Source organism: Elephantulus edwardii, unplaced genomic scaffold, assembly GCF_000299155.1.
Source record: "Elephantulus edwardii isolate Elephantulus edwardi_28Jun2011 unplaced genomic scaffold, EleEdw1.0 scaffold00072, whole genome shotgun sequence".
In the NCBI taxonomy this organism is placed as follows: domain Eukaryota; kingdom Metazoa; phylum Chordata; class Mammalia; order Macroscelidea; family Macroscelididae; genus Elephantulus; species Elephantulus edwardii.
This window is the reverse complement of record NW_006399822.1, coordinates 5,285,669-5,297,785: the sequence shown is the minus strand read 5'-3', so window position 1 is coordinate 5,297,785 and position 12,117 is coordinate 5,285,669. Positions and strand designations below refer to the sequence as shown.

Genomic DNA, 12,117 nt, shown 5'->3' with positions numbered 1-12,117 from the left:
GGAGCAGCAACCTTAGCCTTTAACCTGACATCCTTCCTCAGTGCTACACGTCCTTTAATTTCGTGACTGCTGCGAACATGGGTGGTGTTTGTGGGCGCAAGGAAGGAAATCCTTGACAGCTTTGGTCTTTGGAGCCCTAAGATGCTTCATTTTCTGGCCCGAGGTGTGTCAGAGTAACCCGTAAATGGGCTTAGACAGAGTGGGCACCACAGGACACCCCCCCGCCCGCCGCCTAGTACAGCTGCTGCTGTTACCACTGCTCTTAACTGAGAAGACAGCTTCTTCCCTGGAAATGTCTCCCACAAGCTCTCTGGTATGCAGCTCACCTGTTCACAGCTCCTGTTTGCCGCTTTTGATCTCAATCCCCCTGAACTGGTTTCTTTGCAAAGGTTTATGAGGAGTGTTTTTTTAAAATTTTTTGTGTGAGTGCACCGTCAAATCAGATCTGACTGGTACAGGAGGAGATTGTCCCTCCTTCCCCGGCAGAGCTTCTGGTGGATTCGAACCGTGCGCCTCTGCGATTGTAGTTGCAGCTCCTTACCACTAGGCCACCAGAGCTCCCCTATGAGGAGTGTTTTGAAGCCTTATTATGTTATTGTATTTGAAGGTTGGAAAATGGGAGTCTGCACACTCCTGCCACAGCCTGGGTGGAGATAAAGCTGAGTGGGGGCAGGCTTGCAAGGCAGCGTGGCATCGGGGACGTGGGCGTTTTGCTGTTGTCTGCTTGGCTGGAGGAGTGGGTGTGCTTTGATGTGGCCACATCCAGGGCTGTGTCAGTGAAGTGATCGCTGGTGGGGCTCAGGTTCCAGGCCTTTTAGCTGGCCATTGCCACGGTCTTCCTGTCTGGCCTCAGGGGTTAGGTTAGAGTCCATGGGTGCTACAGATGGTTAACATGCTCAGTTAATCGAAAGGTGAGAGGTTTGAGTCTACCTAGAGGCGCCTCAGAACAAAGGCCCAGCGCACGCTCTCTGGAGGGCAGCTGTACCTGACACATGTGGGGGTCACCATGAATGGAGCTGACTTGGCAACATTTCATCCTGGGCAACTGTGGAGGTATTTGTGGGTGGAGGCAAGCTTCTAGAAATGAGGTGGCTTCAGCTACCTGGTGCCTGGGAGGGGTGTCTCCAGCTTTGCATAGGGAGGCATCTCCCAGGGCCACCCGAGTGGCTGTCACTTGGTGAGGGTCCGCTGGGTGCTAGGGACATCCACTGGAGGTAGGGCTATCTCATTTTATGGCTGAGGAAACTGAGGCAGAGACACAGGCTGGCACTTGCCTGACTGCCACCTCCAGTGACTAGCAGGCAGGGTTTGAGCGCATATCTTCAACTTGTTTCCCCTTTCTGGGTACTGCCATCTCCACGGCCTGCTGTCGGGGGTGGGGGGAGCAGATCTGGGTGGCATCGAGGGACTGTGATGTCAGATAGTGGACAAGGCCACCCCCCACCCCCCAAGCAGAGTGAGGGTGAGGCAGGCCACCTCCCTTCCCAGTACTGGTCACAACAGTCCCCACTGAGGGTGGATTGGGGCCGTTCTAGGAGGAGATTGACCAGGTGGTCCGATAGTGGGGGGTGGGCAATGAGGGAGGAGCTTGTTAGGACCTGGAGGGACCCGGGCATATACCGTGGGGCTGGTATAGGGGGCTCAGAGTGGGCAATGGCGTGTTGGGGCAAGTTAGAGTGGTACCTGGGGTCGGGCTCAGCACCTGGGCCATCTGGCCATGTCCCTGTCCCATTGTGGAGCCTGGGGAAGGCAATGGAATTCCTCTGTGAAGGGGGAGGCAGAGCTGACCTGTCAGGGATGTGCTGTCAAATGTAAATAATTACCCATGAGGCACTGAGGATGCAGGATCCCGGATATAGACAGGTACAGAGTGCATCCAGTGCTGTCCACCCTGTTCTCTCATGATCCCGTCACAGCTGGAGAGAGAGAATGTCAGGATTTGGGGAGCCTGCAGTGAGTAATATGGCTGGGGGAGCTAGAATTGACAGTGGAAAGTTCCCTCGGTCCCTGAGATCCCGGGACAGAGCGTGATGGACAGGGTAGCGGACGTGAGTGGACAGGTGCTGTGAGCTGCAGGCTCTAGGAACTTGGGGAACTAGATTCTAAGACTCATTGTGAGGTTTGGGGCCAGAGAGGGCTGGGACGAAGGCAGGCGCCTCGGTGATGTGGCATGTCACATTGTACTTCTGGTTGTTGGAGTCAGTGGTTCGAATCCACCAGCCACTCCGAGGGAGAAAGATGGTCAATCTTCTCGTAAAGATTTACAGCCTGGGAAATGTGAATGGACTCACTGACGCCGTGTTTCGTTTTTAATCATCTGTATTTGAGAGGTGGGAAGAGCCTGTCTGGATGTTGGCAGAGAACAGAAAGGCCTGGGTGGCGGCGGGGAGGAGGTCACAGAGGGACCTCAGGCCTGCGAGGCAGAGGCTGAGGCTGCGGCCGGACGGTTGACCCCACAGGAGAACAACATGAAGTACTGGGAGAAGAACCAGTCGATCGCCATCGAGCTCTCCGACCTGGTGGTCTACTGCAAGCCCACCAGCAAGACCAAGGACAATTTAGGTAATGTCCTCCCGCCATGCGGTCTGGTCTCCCTCCTGGAAGGGGCGAGAACTTTTCTCTCAGGGCCCGATGGGGTCTAGGAGGCCACCTGGGGGTGTGAGTGCTCCAGGCAGGAGCCTTGGGACAAGGGTGACAGTGACACAGCCCCTCAGCAAAGCCACTTAGAGGGTGGATGCCTGATCCCAGTTCACTGTGTCTGAGGAGTGACACCAGAGCAAACATGGCTGGACAGTGGTGTGTTGCTGTCCTGTGCTACTTGATCAGGTGTCCTAGAAAGCACTTAATGTGCCTTTTTTGAGGCCCCCATTCCAGGCCTGCAAATGAATACCCCCTGCCCCCTTTTCCTTTGCCCAGTTTTAGAAATTCAGGTCACTGCCTATGACTGAAACCAGTGCAAAGGCCTGGCCTCCTGCGGCTGCTGTACAAAGTGCCCATGGACTTGGTGGCTTCAAACAACACATGTTTATTCTCAGTTCTGGAGGTCAGAAATAGAGACTGTGTCACTGGTCCAGAATGAAGGTGCTGGCCAGGCCACGCTCTCCCGATTGGCCCTGGGAGGACCTGTCCCCTATCTCTCCCAGTTCTGCCAGCATGCTGTGGCTCATGGCTGCATCGCTCAAGTCGGCCTTCTCCCCGCTTCACAGTCAGCTCTTCCTCCTCTTACATCCAGGGCCACCCTGTAATCCAGGCTCCTTGAATTAAACACATCTGCATGTCCCCAGCATAAAGTGGCAGGTCCCAGATTCTCAGGGCTATTATTCAGCTGACCACTGAAGGACTGAGGAAACGGCTCTTCTTCCATCAGATTCTCCCACTGAGCTCACTGCCCCGGAGAGCACAGGGAGGTTGTTCATATCCGTTTCCCCTTTCTTTGGGATTTTTAAGGAACTCCTTATCTTTGATCTCAAGGGTCTCTGGTCCTGGGACAGAGGCGAAAGTACTAAGTCCAGAGCCACGTGGGAAAGGGAGGCCCCTGGGTACTGATACATCCCAGGGGAGTGACCAGAGGTCGGAACCGCGCCCAGCCTGGCTGTTTATTGCTTGGCTGTCTTCCCCAGGCTGAGTCGGGGAAACACCTTCATCAGGGAGCCTCGGCGCCCGCTCCCCTCTTACCTTCCCCGCCGCATCACCTGACTCACATCTAGGCGACTTGCATCCTCCATTGAAGATCCTGTATCTGTTGTGCCTTTCCCCCTAAAACCTCAGACCCTCTTTACCCGAGACCATCCTGCCCTCTTGAAGACTTGACAGTTTTAAGCACACACAAAAATAATGCTGGACCCCTGTGGAGGGACCCCTGGTGGTACAGTGCGCAAAGTGTTGAGCTGCCACCCCAAGGTCAATGGTTTGAATCCACCAAACCTTCAGAGGGAGAAAGACAGGCAGTCTCTACAGCCCAATGGAGGGTTGCTGTGAGTCAGAACTCAGTGTCAGTGGGTTTAAATGGTTCTGAGCAAACTGGGCCCCCTTCTACTGGAGACCTAGTACCTGGGACCCCGAAAGGCCAGAATCCACGGGAGGAACAGGGCAATACCCACAGCTCGAAGTCCCTACATCTGACTGTTGGTCAGATTATGTAACAGGACACAAACCAGGTGCTGACTGCCCCTTCTGTGTGCAGAAAACCCCGACTTCCGGGAGATCCGCTCCTTCGTGGAGACCAAGGCCGACAGCATCGTCAGACAGAAGCCCGTCGAGCTGCTCAAGTACAATCAGAAGGGCCTGACCCGCGTCTACCCCAAGGGACAGAGGGTGGACTCTTCCAACTACGACCCCTTCCGCCTCTGGCTGTGTGGCTCCCAGATGGTGGCGCTCAACTTCCAGACGCCAGGTAACGGGACCGACAGTCACTCCGGCTCCAGTGACCCTGAGCCGCCCTGGACAGAGCCAGCGGGGTGGCAGGTGTCCTGTCCCAGAATGGTAGACTGGGGCCCACTGATGGAAGGCAGGTGGCGAGGAGCCGTGGGCGTCCCTGGCAGTGGACGCTGGTACTAGGCCGATTTCATGACGGGAGATGACAGAAGCTGAGTTAGTCTGGCCTAAGAGGAAAAGGCCGTGCTTTTTCCTCAGGTGACAATGCTTCGCTTCAGGCACTGCTGAATCTGGCTGTTTGTGGCTGGCTGCGGGCCTCTCTCCACATTGCACCACGGTGTACAGAGACATGTACACACTGGGAAAAAGACCTCTCAAATCACTGACAGCATAAACCACACTGCTTTGCATTTTTGTTATTTAAGCATCTCTCGGGAGTCTTACAAGCATGCCTTGTTTAATTGTACTTCCTAGAGAATCTACTTTAAAAAAAATGTTTTGTGGCAACACTGCATCAGGAAAGTCTATAGGGACCTTTTCTCATGCTTCTGGCTCATAATCGGTGGTTATTGCAACATTCCGGCCTTTTTATCCTGCTGTTGCAAACGGAATGGGCTCTAGCATCGCATCAACATGACTTTCCTACGCCCTGGGAGACAAAAAATAGTGACTTGCTTGATTGCAGTGGTCTGGGACTGCAGCTGGAGTGCTTCTGCGGTGTGTCTGCGTAGCAGGCCCTGGACTGGAGCCTTCATTCATGTAACAGGTCTGCTGTTGGCTCCCATGCATTCATGCCCATCACAGTGGCGCTGCCCTCTGTAAGCGGAGGTGTGTACCCACCTCTTCCAGGTTGTAGGAGATATGTGGGGGATAGGTCCCCCCAACGTGTATGGAGGTTCAGACAGCACACACATTTACTTTGGGGTCACCTGTGCCCAGCGTGCCTCCGTAGAGATCCTGATGCGAATGCAGACTGGAATAGTTTCCAACAGGCCGCCTCTGGCAGAACTTCACTTTCTGCCTGTCCCTCAGGGGGAGATGGTTTTCCTCCCTGCAGTGCGCGTGAATGCTTTGACGGCCTTAGAGAGGCATCCCCTGCATGTGACTATTTTCTACCTGTCACGTGGGTCTTTATGACGATCCCAAAAAGCCCGTATCTTCCTGCAGCCAGAAATGATCTTAACAGCTACCCAGTTTATTTCTGGTGGGGGAACAGGTATAAATCACCACGCATCCTGGGAGCCCAGTGTCTCTGTGGCTAACCGCTGGGGCTTGCTTTCCCTCCTAGATAAATACATGCAGATGAATCACGCCCTGTTCTCCCTCAACGGGGGCACGGGCTACGTCCTGCAGCCGGAGAGCATGAGGACGGACAGGTACGACCCAGTGCCACCCGAGCCCCAGAGGAAGATCCTGATGACTCTGACGGTCAAGGTGAGCCCCGTCCTCCCTCACCTCCCTGCTGTGGGGGAGGGGCTCAACCCTCGGCACCACCAGGAAGGGGCGAGGATCTGTGCTGCAGGGCACTCCCTCCAGAGTCACTCGGGAGAAGAGGAGGAGGGAGGGGACTCCTTTCCAAGCCCGCATTGGTCCCCTTTTGTCTAGGGGGAGGCCAGTATTTCCCACTGGTCAGAACAGCCACCTGGACTTTGCCCCAGCACTGTCCAAACTCTAATCCCCCGAGTTTTCTTAATTCATCCACCTTCCACAGAATGTGTTGTCTTGGCAACAGTTTTCTTGTGAAAAACAAAATGAGGTGGAGGAGTGAAGTGTGCATCTTAAACAGGGCGTATTCTTTCTGCTTTCCTCTTAGTACGGCTCTGTTATCTAGGGCCGCTAAACAGAAATACCATAAGTGGGGTTCAAACAAGTGCACATTTATTTTCTCACACTAGAGGCAGCAAGAATGCAGACTTAGAGTTCTGGGGGAGGCCTTCTTGCAGTGTCTCTTGGGTCTAGAAGGACTTAGCACAGGGATCCCAGGGCTTCGTTCCAGGGAAGCTCCTCTTCTCTGGTCTCAGATCAGGGCATGCCACCCCACTCCTCTTACAGTGGAACAAGGAGCCTCCGGACGCAGCTGACACTTACTCTGTGGGAATACACGTCAGTCTCTGATGGGATCTAAATAGAGGAGTCTTGACATGTAGACCAGGCTCTGAAGAAATGATGCCGCCCCCTGATCCTCCCCCACAGCAGTGGTGGGTGTCTTCACTCCTAGTTCTCAGCACTGCCCTCTGATTTCCAAGGTCCTCGGTGCCCGGCACCTCCCCAAGCTCGGCCGGAGCATCGCCTGCCCCTTTGTGGAGGTGGAGATCTGTGGAGCCGAGTACGACAACAACAAGTTTAAGACGACTGTTGTGAGTAAGTGGTCCTTTCTGGGGTCAAGGAGGCTGACTTGTGGCTGGGGTTCAACTTAGGAGAGGAAACCAAAGAGACATTTAATGTGGGGCTGGAATCCCAGCAAGACCAGGATGCTGGGCTCCCCTGCCTGCTGCACACATCTGAGCTGAGACCCGCGAGGGGCGGCTCAGGCCAGTCATACTGGGGAGGGGCGGGGTGTCGAGGGACAGGGGCTGACCTCTTCCTGTGTGAAGCCCGGGCTGGCCACAGCATGTCTCATATTTGATAAAGATGCGCGTTTACTTACACGTTGCTAAATGATCCAGGAGGCCCTGGATGGGGCAAATGGTCCGCTTGCTCAATGGCAAACTTAAAGCAAAGGCTCGCTGCATGGACTGTGGGACAGTGTGGGGGTGAGGAGGGCTGACCTCCCAGGCAGGTCGGAGTTCAAGTGTAATTCAGAGTTGACCTTTGAACACCATCAGACTCAACCCCACACAGGTACTAGAGAGGACTGTTCATCTGGAGATGGTCACATGTGTGTTTACCACAGTGGGAAACACAGAACTCTTACGTTTACACCAAGGTCAAACCTAGTAGTCAGGAGTCAGCTGTTCTCCAGCTGTCAGTCCCTGACGATCGTGGGAAGCGAGCATGGCTCTGCTCTGACACACAGTGTCTGCTGGAGTTGATGGCAACTAGGCTGAAAGGGCGGAAGGGCAGCATTTTCCTGGTCAAAGGCAGGACGGGTATGAGTGGGAGGGAGTGGGAAGAGTGCAGTCACAGGTGGGTGCTCTAACCCAGGTCATGGAACACCGTGTGCAGGAATTGTTGAAAGGCAGTTTGCTCTGTACACTCACTGGTGTCACAGTTGTTAGAAGGTCAGGAAGGATGCAGGGCAGACCTGGCCTTTCATGAGCTCTGATCATTCCCCAGATGATAATGGCTTAAATCCTGTGTGGGCTCCAACGCAAGAGAAAGTGACGTTTGAAATCTACGACCCCAACCTCGCCTTCCTGCGCTTTGTGGTTTATGAGGAAGACATATTCAGTGACCCCAACTTCCTCGCCCACGCCACTTACCCCATCAAAGGGATCCGTTCAGGTAAGCGGCTTCACGTGGGTTTGTTCCATTCTGGGGCGGGGAACTGCTGGTTTGAACACATGCCAAAGGCATGGTCAGAGCCATCCACATGTGGTGTCGGATACAGATTGAGAGAACCAAGAGAGAGTCCCCCTCAGAGTAAGTACATTAGAAGTCTAACTCGGGGTGCAGCTCTGGGGCGAGACCTTGGTCCGTGTTGGTTCTGGAGGAGACCTCCATGTCCCGAGCTTCCTGGTACTGAGACCCCCTCTCTGCTGACTGTCCTGCCCTTTCATCTCCAACAAAAAGTGTGACAAGACCCCAGAAACACCTTTCATGTGTCCTCATGTTGAATTACACCCTTAATCCTGTTTGGTTTATCTGATCATGAGGGATCATTCTCTGTGCAGTTGCCATGTTCCCTCATTCCACACATGTATTTTGGAAGGGAACACAGTTGAACCCATGACTCACCTTTCCCAGGAGTTAGTGAAATCTCGAGGATGCGTGGGGTGCTGGTCTCCTCATGGTCACCCCTGGCCAGGTCAGTTGACAGCCTGTCTCTGAGCACTCCGGGAAGGTGGGCTGCTGTGTGATCCGACCGTGAGACAGCCTTGAGAAAAATGGGTTGTCTTTTGCCTTGTCTTCTGGAGCTGCCCTCTGAACCTTCTGTTCCGCCCTCTTCATTTCTGACCTTCGCTGTAGTTTCTCTCTGCTCATTTCGGCAGGAAGACCAGGTGCCGGCATCTCTTCTCTCTGGTCCTGACCTTTAGCCTGCTTCGTGCGTGGTACCTTCCAGCAACACCGCTGGTCTGTATTCGCGTCCAGTGGATCAGATCTGTTCTTGAGACGGTCTCTACGTTCAGATGCAGCACCGGCAAGGTTGCGTTTGGGCTCTTGTGGACTTAGGCTCTTTGTTAGCTTCAGCTTGCATATGAGCAGCTGCCCTGTTTCCCAGTCAGCCCCGGCCTGTTCTGACGATACTGAGCTGTCCGTAGCCATCCTGATTCTGCTTGTTCCATCTGGCCGGGTTCACATACATAGTGTCGCTGAGGATGGCGTGAGGTTCAGATCTGTTGTTCAGAGTGGCTGTGAGTTGTAGTCAATGTCTAAACAACAACACATACACAATCACGGTGGTGTTTTGTTGTTTTTATTTTTTTGTTTTTTTAATGGCTTTTGCACAGAACACATCGTTGGCAGTAGGAAATTCTGTCACGTTACACCTTACTCTATTTTTCACCACGTCCATATTTTTCTGACTTGCGCTCCTCCTTTGCTGCCAACCTTGACATTCCGATTACCTGTGGGAAGTAGGGCCTCCAGGCTGAGAGGAGAGGAAGCAGGTCTGGCCGCTTATTTCTGAACCGAGCCACTGAAAGACCGGGGAGGAGCAGCAGAATATTGCTATGTTGCCTTCTGCTTCATCAGTTTCCAGATCCCTTGACTCATGTTCTGTGCACTTCATGTGCTGATTCGTGGTCTCTTCAGCTGGGGAAGCTCCAGCCAAGTGGGAGAGGGAGTGTCTCCCAACCTGAGAGCCTCCTCTCTGGCCCCAAATTAGACCGTGCCCGCTGCTGTCCATGAGGCTTTCACCGGCCATTTGTTCCAGGACAATGCCCTCAGGCCCTACTTCCCAGTCCGTCATGGTCTGGAAACTGTGCTGAAAAGGGTCACCTCGTTGTATTTAAAATACAAGCGGCCTGATGTCCCATACTTTCAGCATGTTGTCAAAATTAGTCCATGAGGAAAAAAAAATCATGATGGGATGGACTCACCTAGTGACTGCAAAGATGGGCTCGAGTCAGCCAGAGATCGAAGATGGCACTGGATGGGGTGAGAGTCCGGCTGCTTGTTCCAAGAGTTTCTTACAGGTAGCAGTCATATCTTTTTATCAATATGAACAAAGGATCCAGTAAGAAATTAATTAAAATATAGATAGATAGACGGCCTAGCTTCCAGCATCAGCGCCCCGCCCAGGTCGCCACAGCAGCACGCCGACACAGTGACGGTGGACTGGTCATTCTCTCGCTAGTTGTCCTTGAGTCAGCCATGACTTGTGGTGACCCTGTGTACAATGGATTTCTTGTGCCATCTCGTAATCCCCGCGTCAGTCTCCTTCTATTGGAGGGTCTTCCTCTCTGTCACTGAGTGTTTGAACTGCTGACATTTGAGTTAACAGCTTGTGCTTAACCACTGTGCCAAGAAGGCTCCGTGTAGCATCCTACTCTGCAAATCAGGAAGGTGTTTTTGTTCTTGGTTTTCGTGTTGTCGAGTCTGCCACAGCTCCTAGCAACCCCACGAACCTCACCCTGTTCTTGCAGTCACTACATTGAGTCTCTTCGTTCCCGAGCATGTCACTTTTTTCTAAGGACAGTCTTAAACCTTTTTAGTCTTTACTGCATTTCTAGGAATGAGGCTTTTATCATATCCGCTTGTAAAATAGGAGCATTTTGCGGTGTAGTGTTCTTAACAACCTTGCTCAGAGTGACAGTTCTGGTGAGACCAAAGGTGGGATTCAAACCCCACAGTATCTGACTGGCCACCCTCAGTGAGGCCTCCCGTCGCATCCGGGGAAGTAAAGCCCTGGCCGGGCTTTAAAACACACCATCATTTCCCTGTCCCCTGGGAAAACAGCCAGAGCAAGAATAAAAGTGGACTGTCCCCACCCCATAAAAAAGGACGGGCTGAATCGTTCTGGAACATAGGTGGACTTTGGAATGCTGTGCTCAGTCAAAGAATGGGGTGGTGATGAACAGTGCTGAGTACCCCACAAACAAACATCTGTACTGGAGGAAGTACAACCAGGTGTTCCTTAGAGGGGAGGATGTTACAGGACAGGTCAAGTTCTGATCAAAGTCACCGGCTTGCTATGAGAAATAGTGTGATGGAACCTGACAGACGGGGAGGAGATCATGTGACTATTATGATAAATATATAGATATAGCTCTCATACCTATGTATGTATCTCATATATATATATAAGAGATATATATATCATGACTGAAAATCCAGAATCAACAAATCCATAGAGACTGAAAGCAGGTTAGTATTTGGAAGGGGGAACATGAGGTGACAAATGCATGTGGTTGCCTTTTTTGGGGTGCTGAAATGTGGCTTTACTGTGGTGTCTGCAAATATAAATGTACGCATTTGTGAATGTACAAAGTGTCACTAAATTGTAAACTTCACAGGGGTTGATTGCACGTGATAGTAACTTGGCCTTGACAAAATGCTCCAGAATCAAACTATTTCACCCCAACCCCATGAAGGGTTGCTCAGTGTCGAAGAGAGAGCCATGCGTGGCGGGAGGAAGTGCACGGGGCTGGGACACCTGGCAGGGTGGGTGGAACTCAGGTAACACCTCTGAGTGCGGAGACCTGAGTGTCAGACAAAACCACGTGATTGGGGACATACTCTAAATACCCCAGATCACCTCACATTCTGCCAGGTCATCAGTGCCACAGCTTCTGTCTATGTCAGGAAATTGGGACACCAGCTCTGTGGTCAAGTGGCTACACGAGATCTGTCTTTGTACCCATTTTGAAGAAGTCAAGCTGATGACCAAACATTCAGAGACAAACTATCAGTCTACTTAAGTCTATTTCAAAAAATAAAGAAGAAACACTCTCATTTTATGAAGGAAGCATAACCCAAAAAAGAAAACTACAGACGAGTATCTCTTATGAATATACATGCAAAAATCTTTTAACAAAATCTTGGTCAAAAGAATCCAACAGTATTTAAAAAAAATAATTCATACGACCAAGTGGGATTCCTAAGAACAAGCGACCTGATTCATCGCAAGGAACCATCTCACCACAGCAGCAGTTGCAGAGTTGAGTAGGACAGCAAGCAATAAACGTTGGAGAGGATGTGGGGAGATTGAACACTCGTGCACGGCTGGAAGGCGAATGGGAGTGGAAGTGGAAACGTATTGCTGAAGGGCTACAGAGTTTCTGTGAAAGGTGATTAAAAGTTTGGAAATGGATCAGGCTGGTGGTTGTACACATAACAATGGCAGATGCTGTGTTATGTAACGGATTGAGACTGGTGCCCCTCCGTGCCAGCACTGTGGAGAGGCACCAGTCTCAATCCAAGTATAACAAGCTCTTGAGAGACCGATTTGGATGGCACAGGGTCAAGTACTCTGGGTAGCTGCTTAAACCACTGAATGAAAATAAGCAAAGAAATAAATACATTGCTTAATGCCGTCTGGGAGCTCTGGTGGCCTAGTGGCAAGGAGCCATGTTGCAATCCCAAAGGCACATAGTTTGAGGCCACCAGTTGCTCCATGGGAGAAGGACGGGCAATCTCTTC

At 52.1% G+C, this 12,117-nt stretch overlaps 1 protein-coding gene across 1 annotated transcript in view; it reads left to right on the top strand.

Moving 5' to 3' along the window:
- Positions 1-12,117, top strand: part of PLCG2 (phospholipase C, gamma 2 (phosphatidylinositol-specific)) — a 135,789-nt gene that overhangs the window by 112,112 nt on the left and 11,560 nt on the right. Inside the window, 5 exon segments of the mRNA XM_006888806.1 lie at positions 2,460-2,562; positions 4,184-4,393; positions 5,663-5,808; positions 6,621-6,735; positions 7,651-7,818. Of these exon segments, the coding sequence (XP_006888868.1) occupies positions 2,460-2,562; positions 4,184-4,393; positions 5,663-5,808; positions 6,621-6,735; positions 7,651-7,818 (742 nt within the window).